Here is an 18,048-nt window from a genome sequence, read left to right as displayed (position 1 = left end):
ATATAATGTTTAACAGTTTTTCTATGAGTACATATTAAGCGTGAAATTTTTTGTGTTTAGATCATTTTGATTGGCTCTCCTACGATGGTGGACCTCCCTACAAATACATCAACTACATCGATCAAAATAATCTAAATACAAAAATTTCCAAAAACCATGTGTTAATGGGTACACACTAGAATTACCGTATCTTAATTGAGTGTGAGTTTGATGACATTTGGTATGAGTAATACTCCTTTAGTCGTTTTGACTTTGTGCACGTAATCTGAGATGTACAAAAAATATAATTCTACATATTATTTTTCAAATTTTATTTTTCTGAATAAAAGTTTAACATCTATATTTTTATTCAGAAAAAGAAAAAATTGAAAAATGATGTATAGAAATACATTTTTTTGACCTCTCAAAATACGTGAAAAAGTCAAAACGACTAACATAAAAGACCGGAAGGAGTATCTTTTTTATTTATATATTGATTCTTTTTACCTAATTTGACGTCTCCATCACTATCCTCTTATCAATTTTTTTCCTGAAACATTAATAACGGATCAAATCCCGATTACATATATTAAAAACAAATCTATTCTCACTTGCTTTATTTTCCATCCTCGGAATATTATAATCTCCTAATTTTAAATTTTCAGTGACAAATATATTGACTGACTGGGAAGTTCCTATAGACGGTCAGGATTAACGGAAGAGGTCTATCTCTGGTTAGGCGCTTTGGTGATGTAGTTCACTTCCCAACCGCAAATTCGTATTCTTTATTTTCCTCGAGCATTCCAAAGAAAAGAATAACATTGCGACTGTTATAAAATCCAAATTGTCCCATACTTTGTTTCTGGGTTATTTTTAACGAAGATCATGGCAACTGTTCTTGACTCCCATTTCTTGGCTCTTACCGCCATTGTCACTGTAATCTCTCTCTCTCTCTCTCTCTCTCTCTCTCGCTCTCTCTCTCTTCATTCTCTCTATCATACTTGCAGTTCTTGAAACGAATTCTCTTTTTACAGGCGGGTTATCAGTTCTTCTTCTTCATAATCACTGCACTTCTTAAGTTTGATAAAGTTACTGACTTTGCAGGTAATAATCTATATATATTCTTACCCCATCCTTCCTTTTGAATTTATAAAGTTACTGATTGTGCTTTTGTCTTTTTCGTAGTTTCCTGTGGGGTTGGGGTAATTTACATAGAATACTAAACTAGTTGATATTATTATAATGTTAATTGGTTTTGGTTTGAAAATAATGATAGGCAGGGCGGATCTAGTAAGAGGCACGCGGGGACACGTGCCCCCCCTAAAATTTTATTTTACATTTTTTCACCATTCTAAATTTTGCAAAATTATAAAAGTGCCTCCCCAAAATTTAAAAATATATAGATGTTTTTCGAAAATTTGCTTCGTGCCCCCTTAACATTTGTGTGCTAGATCCGCCCCTGATGATAGGGAATAAATGTATTTGTGTCATCTCTGTTGCAGTCTGGACTCTGGTCTCTGGGATTCATATACTGATTATTTCAACCTTTGCAATTGAAGTATTGTATATATGAATCTTTTTAGCGTTAATCAGTTGAGATAGAAAACAAGTAAAAATAGCGGTTAATGGGAATATATTCTCCATAATTCCAATGACCATAGAATTTCTCGAGGTGACTGGTATTAGTTCTGCAAGTACTAGCATATATCTATGCCCAATTTACTAATTTAATTTGAATTAGGCACCAATTTCATGCGGCTATGCAAGGTAATAATATCTTTCTTGCCACAATTCTAATATCAAACAAGTTTTTTCACCACTCAAGTTTTGTCAGTTAACTATTACTCACTTGGTATTTTAATTAAGTCAACTATTGTTCGCTAGAATTGGGGAAAAGAATATCAAATATTTAACATGTGATCACCTTGAATAATACTTCATATTAATATACTATAATCACAACGGGGTTCCATAAAAATGCCAAGTACATAAATTAAGTTCATAATAAAAAATCGTATCGAAAGAATTCCACAACAATCAACACGTTCCAAAAAATGATCTAAAATAGAAGAGAACACAAAGTTAATTGAATGTATGGCTAAATTCTTCTTCAGGTGTTGAATACTCCTCCTATCTTGTGAGGCTACCCTGTCTCAGTAGGATATTCTTATATATCTGTATTAAGGTTTCTTTAATATTTTACTACAACTTTCCGAACTCAAGTTAAAGCCCAAAAACATTATGCTTTGCAAGCTGTTGACAAAATCTGAATATGATTATATATGTACTCAGACTTTGCTATTTCAAGCTCCAATTATCCTTGGTTATATTACCTTTCTACAATAAAACATTTGATATTAATTAAACTAAATTCTAAACTAATGCGAAGTCCTGAAAATGTATGGACAAAGTTAAGATCAACTATAAGTATATTGTTTCTTTATACTTTGTTGCATGCTTATATATGTACTTTACTTGCTGATTCCATTTCTTTTAGGCGGTTATATTTTCATTTCTTGTCACACTTGTAAATGTGTACTTTAGGTGGGCTTGCCAATTTCTAATTTGGATATAGCCAAACCAAAATAATTACATATGAAATGAAATACTCCTCTTTGAACTTGTAAAGCTTGTTTATGTTCAGATCAGCATAGTTTCTTACATAATCTATTACATATGAAAAATTCTCAACCTCTCTAAGCCTACAGGTGAGGTCTTGTAAACTTCACCAAATCAGTATGTTCCGCTTGGTTACACGTATAGCCGTATAGGATATGTTTCTTGTGATCAACGTTTATAGTTGGGACTATGCATATGTGACCTTTTTGGGGATAACAGATGGAGGTGTTACTTTTTCGTTATTGAATAAATTTAACTTTCTCGTACTTGTTTTATGCAGGAAGTACGAATTTTATTATACTTGCAGTACTGACTTTAGTTGTGAGAGGAACATGGCATTTTAGACAGGTAGCGTATCAATTTGACATGGCAGCACAAATCTTGGTGTTTGTTGCACATCTTGTAGACAATCACTACTATCCTAATATGGGGAGTGTTATGTATCTATCAGTATCCTGAGCGCATTTATGTGATAGATTGAATAGGCGTCCACAAATTTTGAAACTTCAAAGTCAATATTCAACTGTCTATTGAAATGATAAGAACCGGAATGAGTTCATCCCTAAGATGTGTTTCTGTAGTCAGCCATAAGATAACCTCCTTATGTTGGGATTTTTGCCTTCATTCCTGGAAACTATTTTCCAATATACAGCAGTTTACATTTCTTATGTCTAAAATGTAAATGAATAGGAAGCAAGCTAACCTTAAAATATAACTGGACTCTCTATTGTCCTGCTCCTGCCGCTCTGGTGATAAGCTTGTGTTTTGATCAAAATTATGGAGCTTCGCTGAGTTTTTTATTTTCTCCTCAGTGAAGAATTAGAATCTTGAAAAGCTACTTAGTGAGAAGCTATTTATAGAATACTGTGACGCACAACAAGGTTTATCTGATCACAGATAAAGAAAGTGCAAGTTGGTAGTAGTATTAATCATGTTAGATCTCTTAATTTTGATGACATATTACCAATGCTGACACTGGACAGGGCCATAGAATCATGCATGTTTTCTTTGGAAATATCTTTCAGGTTATTTTATCTTTGCTAGTGATAGTATGGGGTATTCGGCTGGCAATTTTCCTCTTGATGAGGTAAGATTCAAATATTATGCTTAAATTAATTTCTTTCCCTCCAAGTATCTGCAGTTTAGGATTTCATAAGCTACTAATTATTGAGCCATTGTTTGTTTTAAAAGTGCAAGTTTCTTCATTATTAAAAATTATTTTTTCCATCCGAGTTATCTTTTTCATTTTTGGACTTTTGTTACTCTGTTATCTAATGAGCGCAGAGATGAAGAAATCAATTTGCAGGTGTATCTTAACTGTAATCTTTTTTATTTTTGTTTTTTCAACACCATGCCAGGATATTGCAGTGGGGAGAAGATAGAAGGTTTGATGAGATGCGTGATAATTTAGGAAAATTGGCATTTTTCTGGATGTTTCAGGTTTACACAGTTTGTCTCTGGGCTTACATATTGATAGCGGTGACACTTACTGACTGATTTACTCATTATTACCACTTTTGATAGGCAGTGTGGGTGTGGGCTGTGAGCTTACCTTTGACGGTTGTTAATGCAAGCGACAAAGATCCATCTCTTAAAGCTGCAGATATAATTGGCTGGATAATGTGGTCTATTGGCATTATATCTGAAGCTACAGCTGACCAACAGAAGTTGACATTTAAAAATTCTCCAGAAAATAGAGGGAAGTGGTGCAATATTGGCCTCTGGAAGTATTCTCGTCACCCAAATTATTTTGGAGAGGTATATCCAATATAATCTTCAGTAGTTAAATTTTCTCACAGTATGGTAGTCTATGTTTGCGGTGTGGCGTGCCCCTTGAATTTAATGCACAGGTGTTAGTAGCAAATTTCTTTGCTAAAGAATATGTCTAAATCATGTTATAGTGATTCTATCGGTATCAAACCAATGAAGTTGATCATCTTGAATCGAACTATCAAGCCCCTAATGAGTCGCATACATCATAACTCTGTATGACGACAATTCTTACATTTAAGAAACAGTTTAGAAGTGATTTTAGTTGGACAGCTATAGGTATATTCTTAGCTGACATTAGCTAATGTATTGTTGGTATGAAATAATAATCTATTCAGTTAAAGTGGTATACATGGGAACACTGGTTATTAGTTTATAGTCAAAAAACATATCTTTCTCCCTGACTGCTTGTATTTTCAACTTCATCTTTATAAAACTTGAGATGGCTTGATTTTTTCTTTGTTCAGTTATTTCTATGGTGGGGAATATTCATAGCTTCCACCCCTATTTTGAATGGTGCTGAGTGGCTTGTCATCCTAGGTCCAATATTTCTGACTCTGTTGCTTCTTTTTGTTAGTGGCATACCATTACTCGAGGTTTGATTTACTTAACCTTTACGTACTAAGATTAGCCAATATGTTCTTCGAAAGATTCATTCACGACATATATGTAACATCTGTGGAAACAGGTATCAGCAGATAAGAAATTTGGAAACGTGGATGCCTATAGGATGTATAAAGAGACTACAAGGTTGGTTTGACTTTAATATTAAGTTCATTATATTAATATAACAACAAAGACATTATTAACCGTGACAGTGCTTAATGTTCTAGCCCTCTCATTCCGTTGCCTCCCGTGGTATATGGGAAGCTGCCTTCATGGATCAAAAAAGTTTTTCTCTTCGAGTTTCCTCTATACAGTAAAACTCTTCCACAAGGTGAGCTGAGCTGGTAAGCACACACATCCTTTGCTTGTAGGTTGTCTGCTTTATGTCGAGGCTTTATTTATTACAGTATTATTTAGCATTCTCAATTATTCTATACTTGCAGTTCATTTAGAAATTAGTAGCTAGTTAATAGTTCATTTATTACTTCAATTCTTTTTATAAACATTATGATGAGTTAGAAAAGACCAGTTGTATATATAACATCCTTTCACTAAAGACCATAGTCATTTAATAGTTATCATTTATATTTGCCGTGTTATTTATTGCTTACGAACAATAATTCTTGAAAAAAATAGGCTTGAGCATTCACTACCAAAACCTTATATTTTGTTTCTATGGTTTCATATATTAAAACAACTACATTTATATACATTTACATATAATTGTTTTCAGAGGCAGCATCTTAATTACTACCACCTCTTTAGTGAGAAGAAAAAGAGTGCTATACTATTCTGTTTATCCGACACTGAAGTTTTAATCCTTGGTGCAAGGTATAGATCAAACAGCGGAGGAAGTAGGGAAGGAATGAAGCTTGGTTAAGTGGTTGTTCACGTGGAATCTACAGCAGCTACACTGGTCTTCTGTATCTTTTGTTCATTCTAAACTTAATACATCTGCACATAAACTAAGAGTCACCATTTATAGTTGTGTATTCTTTCCTCCGAAGTATTTAGTATACAAGTGATTGTCTTTGATGATAACTTATGTACATTGGGTTGTATCACGAGAATTTCAATTCTTCCAGTGGAGCTGGGTTAATTTATTTTAAATATGTTTATAGTATTATTATTTATTAACACCATGTAGTTATCAAGTGAGCAGCCTAATGTACATAGAGTCAGTTTTGTTAAATTCACTTTACTCAGGAGCTTTTTAAAAATATATATGTTCTCGTAAAACCAGAAATTATATGATATCCGAGACAAACTTGAAATGATGAGAATGGAATACCCCAATGTTGGTAATCTCTCAAAAACAGACTCACCAACTAATCATGTACAACAATAACCAGCACTGTGTTTAGTTGCAGACACTTCCTGATCATCAACTATAATAATCTCTTTAGCCCCTTGAAGTGATACATTAGTTCTTGTCCCGGGACTAATCAGTTTGCCGTCGAGGCTCTTTTGGCTTGTAATTTCATGAATTTTGTTGATCATATTGAGAAAAGCCTCTTCTACATGTATATTTTCCTTGGCAGATGTTTCCATAAAGCATAAACCTTCAAGTTGAGCCAGTGTTTGGCCGTCCTCCACAACCACTTGTCTAGAGTCGCTAAGATCGGATTTGTTGCCGACGAGAACTATTACCATGTCAGGATTGCCGAACTCCCTCAGCTCATGTAGCCATTTTTTCAAGCTTTCAAATGTGTTCTTTCGCGTTATGTCATAGACTAGCAGTGCTCCAAGTGCTCCGCGATAATATGAACTTGTTATGGCTCTAAATCTGTATGCAATAAACAATAAGAATCACAGTAATGTCAGGTAGGGGGTGAGCAAAACCGAACCGAAACAGAAAAACCGAACCGAACCGTACAATTTCGGTTCGGTTCGGTTTAATTTTTTTCAAAATTTCGGTTAGTTCGGTTTTTCGGTTTGAACCGAAAAAAATATCGGTTCGGTTCGGTTTTCCATATACTATTTCGGTTTAAACCGAAAAAACCGAAGTTTATATTACATTAAAAAATATATATTTTTTATATACACATACAGCCAGACCCACAGTAGCCAGTAGATAACGCCTCATGTCCTAACCTAGTTCTAGTCTAGCCGCAACTTTCAATCTTCGCCCCCTCACACAAAGACGGAAGATCAGTTCATCACGATTCACACGAACATCAACCGCAAGTCTTGACCCTTCTCTCATTTTCCTTGATATTGAATTTAAATTAGATTGGCTACTGGAAGTGGAGTCTGGCCGCTGGGGGTTATGTTGCAAACATGGAGATGAGTCCCAGAATGAGATTACTGAGAATCTGGATTAGAACTTGGAAGCATATCTTATCTACATCTTGGTTTGCTAGTCGAGTGGTTGCTACTTTTGAATCTGGATTGAAAATTCGGTTTTTTTAAACCGAAACCGAAACTGAACCGAAATAATTCGGTTGGTTCGGTTCGGTTTAATATAGTGATTCGGTTCGGTTTTTAAAAAAACAACAATTCGGTTTTCGGTTCGGTTTGGTTTTGAACCGAACCGACCGAATGCTCAAGTACTACATTTGGTCATTTCATCTCAGGGGTGTGCCTGATTATAAACGGACTTGCGTTTAGCGTCCTAAACCCGATATTTAAGGACTCCAAAAATTTCAAATCATTTATATGTAAATACATGAAACATGCAGAATAAGCATACCTTTCTTGTCCAGCAGTATCCCAAATCTGGGCTTTGATGAGTTTATCACCGACCTTCACATTCCGATACGCGAACTCAACTCCGATAGTCGGCTTCGAATCCAACTGAAATTCATTGCGCGAAATTCTTGACAAGATATTTGATTTCCCTACCGCGGAATCACCTATCAGCACAGCTTTAAACAAATAATCACAATCTTCATCCATGGAATCAGCCATGACAACAAAAACCTCTGGTTCTACCCAACTAATGCATCCTCAGAAACAAAGTTCTTGTAATTTGTAGAGACTAGTAGACTACAACTACATTGGAATTGCCTAAACAACTGGTTAGTGGTAGCATGTGACAGAGACATTATGCTTGTTCAAGGCATGCTCATTTTCTAATATTTCATTATTAAAGATGACAACACATTTGTTCTTTTCATAACATTATGAGTGAGCTCTCCTTTTCCTGTCTTGAGAGGATCCTATCATTTTACTACACGTAGGGGAATAGTAGACCGGTTTCATTTGAAGTTAAGTTTTTAGTTTTTTGATTAAGGTATCTAATGAAGGTCATTAGTTAAAGTTGCTCCTGAGATTATTATGGTGTCTTGAAATTTAAGTAAAGAGGGAAATGAATCATTGCAATTGTACATCTAATTTTCAAATCAGATTCCTCATCAATCATCACCTTAATGTTGTGTTTGGTTGGGGTGAATGATTCCGGAAGGAATGGAATGAAAAATGAACTATCTTATAGATGATTTTTAAGAAATTTCATTCCTTCCTCCATTCCATTCTCTACATCATATGCTAGATATCACCCCTTTCATTTGAGATGGAATGCTCCATTCTCTCCCATCCTCAATTTTTTCTCAAATCTCATCATAGCAATTTTGCACTCCTTCAAATTTTTTCAAAACTTTCTTCCTATCTCTGTTAGTTTCAAGTATTTTTTACTCATTTCATTCCATTCTCCCCAACCAAACACAACATAAGTCTTTTCTCCGATAGATAATATCCGGAAATTTTCAAATTCAGCCTAACTTTAAGGTTCAGACTTGAGACTCTCGTGACTTCAACATTTAAAGAAGTAGTATAAATGGCCCAGATGATTAAGATCGACCTAAATGTTTACCTTGGAATTTTGGGCCCAATATTGTTGGATGATTTGAAACATAATTTCATAGAGAAGTTTTCAAGATTATGATATTTCCTCCGTTTCAAATTACATGTTCATTTTAAAAAAATCACACAGTTAAGAAAAATGGTTGTTTACAAATCAATTTCATTAAATGACCATAACATGTGGTATGAGGTTGATCTAAGAAATATAAATAAAGGATATACAGAGTAGAAATAACTTTGGAAGTATGATTCTGCATTGAAAGTTGAAGTGGACAACTAATTTGAAACAATTTTTTTATTTTAAAAATGAACATGTAAATTGAAATTGAGAGAGTATCAACAAGCTATCAGTATTTTGGTACATAAACTTGATTTCGGTTGATTCGTGTCCTTAACTGAGCCTGAACCTAGTTAAATAACAATATTTGAAACCATATAAGAATATATTTCAAGAATATATTCGAAAAATGTATATAATCAATCCTACGACCACCGGAAAATATAATAACAGATACAAACCATGCAAACGATGAACCTAGTTAAATAACAATATTTCTGTATATAAAAAAATAAAATCAAACTACATAAAAAAGAATTTTATTCCATAATTATTGAATTCAATCTGGTTTGAATACCATGCAGCAGCACAATCAATTTTGATTCATCATGATCTTAAACTCCTCAAAATTAACAAACCCATCCCCATCCGAATCCACACTCTTGATCATCTTCTTGCAATCTTCCTCCGTCCTGTCCTCCCCGAGTTTCGTCATAATCTGGTGCAGCTCCGCCGCAGAAATCAATCCATTCTTATTAATATCATACGTGGCAAACGCCTCTTCCAGCTCTTTCATTCCGCCGTCGTTGTTAAAATCGGTGTTGCAGAATTTTACAAATTCCTCCTCGTTGATGTAACCGTCATGATCCGTGTCGATTTCCTCCATTGTCTTGCGGATTTCGTCGGGAGAGGTGTCGGATCCTAGCGCTTGCATGGCCGCGGTGAGCTCGTCGGCAGAGATCTTGCCATCGCCGTTGGCGTCGAAGCGGTGGAAGACGCGGGTTAGCTGGTCCATAACGATGAATCAGAGAGAAGAATGAGAAATGTTTTTCGAGATAGAAGACTTGTTGGTGTTAAAAGAAGCATTAAAGAACAGGGATTAATATTACCTCTTCTATTTTGAGTAAGTTATCACTATATCAGGCATCAGAGGATGTGTATAATTTTTTTTTTTTTTTTTTATTTCCTTGAAATTATGGGTCGTTTGGAACTTACAAGAAAAATCATTATTAATATATCTAGTTGCTTTTAATCTCGAGTTTGAAAGAAATTGGAGGCAAAGTTTTCGCATTTCTCTCAAAAATGAATTTCGTAAATTCGGTCCTAAATATAAATCCCTTCGAATTTAGGTTTAGCGCAAATATTAATTTTATCGTATCTAGCTACTTGATTTTCATTAATCTTCCGAGTGGGAAATAAATTCGATTGATCACGTTTTAGCTGCGTTTAGTGTTTTTAACCGGATCAACGGAAGCTCGAACTTATTAATAATGCAGTAACTTAAATAGGATCGGTGCAAAATAACAAATTGCAATTTCAACTGTCCACATGGTACATACAATGCCAATCAATGACTTGCCAATATGAACAAAACTGCAATAGTGTTGTGTTTTATTTTGGAGATGCTTGTAAGAATCTATAGTAAATTATTCTAACCAGATTAGTCGAGGTGCACAGAAGCTGGCTCGGACGCCGGTTTAACAAAAAAAGAAAAAAACGAATTTATAGTTAATTAACTAGAGCCAGGGGCGGATCTAGGATTTAAACTGTAGGGGGCACTAAGCAAATTTTGTGCCTCTTTCTAGATCCGCCCCTGGCTAGAGCAGACTAAACTCGGAAATTACGAAGAGCAAAATCATAAGATAGGAAATTACATTAAATTATTGAACCAACAAGGAACATATATAATAAACAATATCTTATTTTAAAATTCGAATGCACATAGAACTAGCTAGCTACCCTGCGAGTGATGTTCCTAATTTTAACCGAACATGACGCTTCCTTTACCTGAAGTATCCGAATCTCTAAAGATAGAAGAAAGTACAGCCAGAACGGCCAAGCAAATAGATCCGGTAAATAAAAGACCCACAGAGACAAAAAGCTGATTCAGAAACTTGGTCGATGCCCCCAATTCCAGCACTATATCGGAATATTTGTTGATCTCATAAGTCACTGCAAATCCAGCGCCCATCGCAGTTGCCAATAAGAAGCTTATCAGCTGCAAAAACACGTCAAATTTTATTACTTATTTGCTTCAAAGTTGTCATTCTATAAAAATGTATCTTGGCACTTGTTTTTCGACTGTGAGAAGATGCGGCATCAGAATGATTTGGTGAGTTACGTACCATGTCGCCGTAAAGATCGAAAATGGGAAGAAAGCCGTTCTGGATCGACCTTTTGTCGGTGTAGACATGGTAGATACCAAAAATCACTTGAACCAATGAATAAAAGCACCCCACAATACCAATTGCAAACACGTACCTGAAGTCATATGATATACAAGGTAATGTGGCTGTTTGCCCAAAGTTATTTTTCAGAAATAAAGGTTTATTTCTGGAAAAAAGTACATGAAACTCTCTTTTTCTTGAAATAAGTCCTTATTTTTGTACCACGCACAATGGCTTGATAAAGACACATTAGTAAAGATAGTAGTTACCTGTAAGTGAAGAGAATAGTGAAACGATTATTCAAACCATCAATAAAATCCGGGATAGAACAGGTGGCCATGACAATAACGGAAGAAAACAAGAGCAAGAGAGCGAGTATTCTCAAACCCAAGCTTGTTTTGGCGGATGCGTTTGATAATGTTGGCATCGTAATCAAATTTGTATGGCCTCAGATGGTTTCAGTCACTCTGATTATTGTCTTCTATATGTTTATATATAAAACACACACACATCTCTTTGATGAACAAATAAATGTGTCCTCTCTTGTTGGCAGTGACAGTGGCTTTGTTTCTATCAGCCATCTATTCGCAAGCCGGCTTACAGAAACTCGATCTCTCCGTTCTGTTAAATTAAGCATGTTAATTACATAAATTGTGCTTGCTTGCATGCATGTTGTCATGTTGACAAGTATAAGCACGTCAGCACATGCACGTAGGTGGGAACGAATCAATAAAATCAAACAATTAATCTGATGTTTTAAGCTTTGGTCATGCAACAATATAACCGGCGTGTACATGGTTCTCAGTGTAGACATAGAGTCTGAGTTTATGTCTTATGACTTAACGTGATTTATTTGATGATAAGGTGAGAGTTTAAAATGTCTGTTGGGATAATTTTGACTTAGTAATGAATTATGGGTTATTAAAAATATAATAATAAACATAAAAATGATTTATGATTAACTTATTACTTATAGATAATTTTTATCAAACTAACTTTTGACTTTAAGTCAGTTTCTGGCTTATTTCTGATTTTAAATTGACTTTTGACCTATTACATACAAAACATTTTTCAGTTTAAAGTCATAAACTTAAAATCCGGGCTTTAGCTTAGGCAAACAAGCTCATAGTAACGACCAAAACTTATTTAAACTTATAAATTTGTCTTCTTAAACCGATAAATGTTGCTGAAACAAGCATCTAAGTTTTCACAGCGAAATTGAATGGGCCTCTTGTCCGAATATATAAAGCTACAGTTAGCAGCCTCAGCTGTAGGTGCACAAAACATGCAGCATAAGTTGACAATAGCTTTCAGCCAAACAAAGCCTTATGAAATAACAGAATAGTGACAGCTAAGCATGAGTTGTAATCTGTAGTAGTGGTGTAGCTTTGTCCTATAAATATAGATAGCAGAACAGTATTGTAACTACTTTTTCTATTAGTCAATATACACAGTTTATTTTCTTGTTGCTCAAGCTCTAATGGTGACATAAACAAGGTCTTGTTCATATGGTATCAGAGCATAGATCCTCGATGCTCTTCCTCTTCCGCTCAATCTTCACTCTCTCGCACTCTCAGTAATCTCTTCTCTTACTCGTACTAGTTTCTTTAGTTTCTCGTTCATTCTGTATTAATCTCTTGCTTGAGTACTCGAGATTTATTACAGTTTTTGAGTCGATTTACATCGATAATTACAGTCTGAATTTCCTGTAATTCTGTGTGACTTCGATCTGTTTCTGTGTGATTTCGATCTGTTTGCATCTTGTCTTATTCATTTCGCATCTCGTCTGGTTTATTGTGTGATTTTGTGTGAAAATGAGGAAAACTTCTTATGCAAATGTTGTAATCAATGGTGCTAATGATGATTCTGAGAATACGCCTCATGTTGAGGTTCTGGCTCCGAATTCAGGCGATTCTAATGATGTATCTGCGGTTACATCTAATCTACATCCTCTCTATTTGTAAAATATCGATCATCCTGGACTTGTGTTGATTTTTAAAAAGCTCACAGGCACAGAGAATTTTGGTCCATGGAAGCGTTCTATGAGCATTGCTTTGTCAGCAAAGAATAAGCTAGGGCTTCTCAATGGCAGTGTGCCAAAACCTGATGAGAATTCGCCACTTCGTGCTCAATGGGAGCGTGTCAATGATATGGTCATAAGCTGGATATTGAATACTGTTTCAGAAGACATCAGCAATGGTATGGACTTTGTCAACACGGCTCAAGAAGTCTGGGAAGAATTGGCTGGACAATTCTCTAGTATTGACGGTCATCGAATTTACCAGATCCTTAAGGATCTTCATGCTCTCGAGCAAGGTGACAAGTCCGCAGAACTTTACTACCACAAGATGAAAAATCTTTGGGATGAATATGTGGCTTTGGAGCCTGCTGTTGCTTGCAAATGTGGCTCTCACAAACTGCTGGAAGAGAGGGATCAGCGAAAACGCTTATTACAATTCCTTATGGGCCTTAATGACAGTTTTTCTAATGCTAGGGGACAGATCCTGATGATGGATCCATTGCCTTCAATTGCTCAGGCATTTTCTCTTATCAAGCAGGAGGAAAAGCAACGTCAAGGTCATGTGTCTTCTAATGCTTTTCTTGGCAATGCCAAATCTGATGCACTCACTGCTTCCAATTCTACTGGTGCTAATCCTGGTGTTAGCAATGTTTCTTCTGACACAACTAGCACAAAGAAGCAGGGCCTGAAGTGCAGTTACTGCCATAAGGATGGACACACTAAAGAGACATGTTACAAGCTTGTTGGTTATCCCCCACGAGGGCGAGGAAAGGGCAAATTCACTGGTAATCAAGGTGGTTTTCGAACACATCCTGTACAAATGCAGTCACAGCAAGCTAATAATGCTCAACAGGTTGCTGTTGGTACTAATGCCTCACCCCAGTTCTGTCTAGAACAGTTTCAGCAGCAGATGGCACAACTCAGTCATATGGTCTCAAACCTGACAAGTTCATCCTCCTATGTTGCCTCTGCTACTCCAGAGGACCATGTCTCTTCTATTGCAGGTTTGGCCTTCTCCATGATGTCTTACATTCCTGCTGAATTGAAAAATGTGTTGATTATAGATAGTGGTGCGTCGAGTCATATGTGTTGCAACATTAATCTCATGACTAACATCACTCTGCTTCACACACCTATTCATGTTGCTTTGCCCAATAGTCAGTCCTTAGTTGTTCACAAAATGGGTTCAGTACAGTTGACACCCACTTTAGTGATTAAGGAGGTGCTTTACATACCATCCTTTCACTGCAACTTGCTTTTTGTTAGCAGACTCACAGAACAGTCTTCCATTATCATCACTTTTACATCATCTAAATGTGTTTTCCAGGTTCAGGACCAGCTGCATACCTTGGCAACTGGTGTTGAATATAGAGGCCTTTACTACTTTCCAAGTGCTCCTTATCCTATTGTTTGTAATTCATCAGTATCTAGTTCTATTGTTCAGACTAGTTCAAAATTGTGGCATTTGCGTTTAGGTCATGCATCTCAAAATGTACTGAGCCATATTCCTTGTGTCAAACAATATATTGCTTGTAATGAGTGTCCTGTTTGTCCAAATTCCAAGCAATCTATGTTGCCTTTTTCACGAAGTGATCATGCTGCAAATAATTTTGACCTCATACATATGGATGTATGGGGACCGTATCATGTTAATACTACACATGGGTGTAAATATTTCCTAACTATAGTAGATGATTGTTCACGAGCCACTTGGACTTTTCTCATGCCCAGCAAATCCCATGTTTTTTCACATTTTAAGGCATTCTCCTTGTATGTTACTAATCATTACAAGGCACATATTAAGACTGTTCGTACAGACAATGGGAGTGAGTTGATTAATCACCAGTTTTCTCATTTCCTGTCTGAGCTTGGCATACTCCATCAAACTACATGCACATACACTCCACAGCAAAACGCTCGTGTTGAGCGTAAACACAAGCACTTACTTGAGGTAGCCAGGGCATTCAGAATTCAATCTGGACTTCCCAAACGATATTGGGGTGACTGCATCTTAGCTGCTACATACATCATCAACCTTTTGCCCACTCCCATACTCAACAACAAAAGTCCATATGAGGTCTTGCATAAATTGGCTCCTGATTATAGTTCGCTCAAATGTTTCGGGTGCTTGTGCTATGCTTCTTATCATTCCAATGATAAATTTGACAATCGTGCCATTAAATGTGTGTTTATTGGTTACCCATTCTGGGTTCAGGCCATGGAAAAGGAGTTGATTGCTTTAGAAAGCAATGACACCTGGACTTTAACTGATCTCCCACCAGGAAAGAAGTGTGTCGGTTGTAAATGGGTTTTTAAAATTAAGTACTTGCCCAATGGTCAAATTGAACGGTACAAGGCCCGTCTTGTGGCAAAAGTGTACACCCAGTCTGCAGGAGAGGACTATCATGACACGTTTGCTCCTGTTGTTAAACTAGTGACAGTACGCAGTGTTCTGGCTATTGCATCTGCTAAGAACTGGTTTGTTGAACAACTCGACGTTAACAACGCCTTTTTACATGGGGATCTATCTGAGGACGTGTACATGCAGCTACCGTTAGGGTATAAAACTGTACCTGGAAAACCCATTTATGGTCTTAAGCAGGCTTCACATGAATGGATCACCAAATTGGCAGCCTCATTGCTTGCAGCTGGTTATAAACAGTCTCTCCTTGATCCTTCTTTATTCACGTTTCGATAGGGTCCTGTATTTTTGGCTGTTGTTGTGTATGTGGATGATATTCTGATTGCTGGTAATGATATGCCGTCCATACAACGCCTCAAGGATCTGTTACATGAACAGTTCACCATTAAGGATCTTGGCCCTGTAAAATATTACCTTGGATTAGAGGTGAAGAGGACTCAAAAGGGTATCTTTCTCAGTCAACAAAAGTTTATTAATGACTTACTTGAGGTGGCCAATTTGTCACAGGCCAATCCTCTCTCTGTTCCTTTCGATCCTCATATTAAGTTGTATGACTCTGATGAGTCTGGACCACTCCTCTCTAATGCTACAGTATATCGAGCATTAATAGGAAAGCTGTTATACCTCACTACTACTCGGCCAGATGTGGCTTTTTCGGTTCAACTTCTGAGTCAGTTCTTGCATGCACCTCGACTCAAGCACATGGAAGTTGTTCATCGTGTGCTCCGTTATCTGAAACTCACAATGTCACATGGTCTGTTTTTCCCTTCGGACAATCCTCTTAATTTCCAAGGTTTTTCAGACAATGATTGGGGAGCTTGTCCTCTTGATCGTCGTTCTGTGGGAGGTTATGCTTTCACATTGGGACCAGCTGTAATTTCATGGCGTTCCAAAAAGCAGGCATTAACATCACGGAGTTCTGCAGAAGCAGAATATCGTGCGCTTGCAGATGCTTCTTGTGAGGTTTTATGGCTCAAGTAGTTGTTAACCGAGTTAACTCTTCCTATGACTGGTTCCGTTAACTTGTTCTGTGATAGCAAGTCAGCCCTTGATTTGGCAGCAAATCCAGTTTATCATGCCCGTACAAAACACATCGAGATAGACTGCCATTTTATCAGAGAAAAAATTGCTCTTGGCCTCGTGTGTGTTCTTCCGGTTTCTTCAAAACTGAACCCTGCTGACATCCTCACTAAGGGTCTTGGGAAAGTGCCACATTGGACCTGTTGTTCCAAATTGGGACTCACTTTTACTATACTATAATAAGCCAACATGGGTATAATTTGTAGTCCAAGTTTTTAGTTATATTTTTTGGTTTGGTACTCTCCTTTTGGTACTACAAGTCTACAAATGTGGAGTCTATTAGTATTATATTGTTAAACAGTTTCAAATACTAAAAACACTCATAACAATCCATTATCATATAATATTTCATTAAAAAATTATAATAATCTTATAAATAAAATTATAAATATACAAGATATTTAACAATAACATTCATATAACTCTTTTTAACTAACACGAAGCCTCAGCTGTAGGTGCACAAAACATGCAGCATAAGTTGACAATAGCTTTCAGCCAAACAAAGCCTTATGAAATAACAGAATAGTGACAGCTAAGCATGAGTTGCAATCTGTAGTAGTGGTGTAGCTTTGTCCAATAAATATAGATAGCAGAACAGTATTGTAACTACTTTTTCTATTAGTCAATATACACAGTTTATTTTCTTGTTGCTCAAGCTCTAATGGTGACATAAACAAGGTCTTGTTCATAGAATATAAGTGTACTGTAGGGAAAATTGAACAGTGTTTTTATAAGTACGTACACTTATAAAAAGAAAATAAATTAATAATCATACAGAAATTACTAAATCCACTAGTGTGCGTCCAATGACTCCGATCCTCTGTACCAACGGCACAATTGGTATCACTACATGCATGCATGTCAATTTAAAGATGAAGTAAAAGAACAAAAGTCCATAAAACTGAGTGCCTCGACAATACTTAAATAAGTACATAAACCCAATGTACATCAGCAGAAAAGCGACAAGCTTAATACACTTCTATATGTACAATTCCTTGTTTCAGGGAGATTAATATAGCATAAATTAGAAAATATTGTCTGAGTTGGTGTCGAGACCCATATCGTAAAAATAAATAAGATTTGTCTTGAATATAAACAGCGAAAGAAGTAATGAGGTCTTTTGGGAAGAATCTAAAAACAAATCCGTGTGGGTTTGATTTAACAAAAAGAATAAATAAAAAATTGTTGACAAATGTACAATACAAATCAGGATTTGTTATGAGAGGAGGAACAATTTTACGATGAATTTCAAACTCAAAAATAATGTAACAGGTCATCCTGCTGATGAGAAAATAGCAGAGAA

The 18,048-nt window shown here is 36.1% G+C and overlaps 5 protein-coding genes across 8 annotated transcripts; 2 read left to right on the top strand and 3 right to left on the bottom strand.

The window, feature by feature from the left end:
- Positions 1-644: 644 nt before the first annotated feature.
- Positions 645-6,097, top strand: LOC108210606 (uncharacterized). Of its 4 annotated transcripts, none has more exons than XM_017381969.2 (10): positions 645-915; positions 1,014-1,083; positions 2,879-2,946; positions 3,624-3,685; positions 3,957-4,038; positions 4,123-4,356; positions 4,836-4,964; positions 5,057-5,118; positions 5,202-5,318; positions 5,812-6,097. In XM_017381969.2, coding segments are annotated over exons 1-10 (876 nt in total). In that variant the 5' UTR covers positions 645-864; the 3' UTR covers positions 5,813-6,097. The 4 variants fall into 4 exon arrangements, with proteins under 4 accessions (XP_017237458.1, XP_017237456.1, XP_017237457.1 ...); XM_017381967.2 differs by having other exon boundaries at positions 735-915; positions 5,202-5,305; positions 5,806-6,097; XM_017381968.2 differs by having other exon boundaries at positions 736-915; positions 5,202-5,305.
- Positions 6,098-6,184: 87 nt separating this feature from the next.
- LOC108210607 (ras-related protein RABA6a) lies at positions 6,185-8,027 on the bottom strand. The gene is made up of 2 exons (XM_017381970.2): positions 7,667-8,027; positions 6,185-6,760 (listed from the first exon to the last, which is right to left on the bottom strand). The coding sequence occupies exons 1-2, from the start codon at positions 7,882-7,884 to the stop codon at positions 6,307-6,309; spliced, it is 672 nt and encodes a 223-aa protein (XP_017237459.1). The 5' UTR covers positions 7,885-8,027; the 3' UTR covers positions 6,185-6,306.
- A 1,243-nt stretch (positions 8,028-9,270) lies between these two features.
- LOC108213834 (calcium-binding allergen Ole e 8) lies at positions 9,271-10,085 on the bottom strand. Its single transcript, XM_017385622.2, has one exon. It carries the CDS (start codon positions 9,849-9,851, stop codon positions 9,429-9,431), a length of 423 nt encoding a protein of 140 aa, XP_017241111.1. The 5' UTR covers positions 9,852-10,085; the 3' UTR covers positions 9,271-9,428.
- Positions 10,086-10,717: 632 nt separating this feature from the next.
- Positions 10,718-11,724, bottom strand: LOC108212325 (CASP-like protein 4D1). The gene is made up of 3 exons (XM_017384056.2): positions 11,493-11,724; positions 11,182-11,317; positions 10,718-11,054 (listed from the first exon to the last, which is right to left on the bottom strand). Exons 1-3 carry the CDS (start codon positions 11,648-11,650, stop codon positions 10,818-10,820), a joined length of 531 nt encoding a protein of 176 aa, XP_017239545.2. The 5' UTR covers positions 11,651-11,724; the 3' UTR covers positions 10,718-10,817.
- A 4,277-nt stretch (positions 11,725-16,001) lies between these two features.
- Positions 16,002-16,646, top strand: LOC108212324 (uncharacterized mitochondrial protein AtMg00810-like). Its single transcript, XM_017384055.1, has one exon. The coding sequence runs from the start codon at positions 16,002-16,004 to the stop codon at positions 16,644-16,646; it is 645 nt and encodes a 214-aa protein (XP_017239544.1).
- The last annotated feature ends 1,402 nt before the right edge of the window (positions 16,647-18,048 follow it).

Source organism: Daucus carota, chromosome 3, assembly GCF_001625215.2.
Source record: "Daucus carota subsp. sativus chromosome 3, DH1 v3.0, whole genome shotgun sequence".
In the NCBI taxonomy this organism is placed as follows: domain Eukaryota; kingdom Viridiplantae; phylum Streptophyta; class Magnoliopsida; order Apiales; family Apiaceae; genus Daucus; species Daucus carota.
This window is presented reverse-complemented; position numbering and strand designations above follow the sequence as displayed.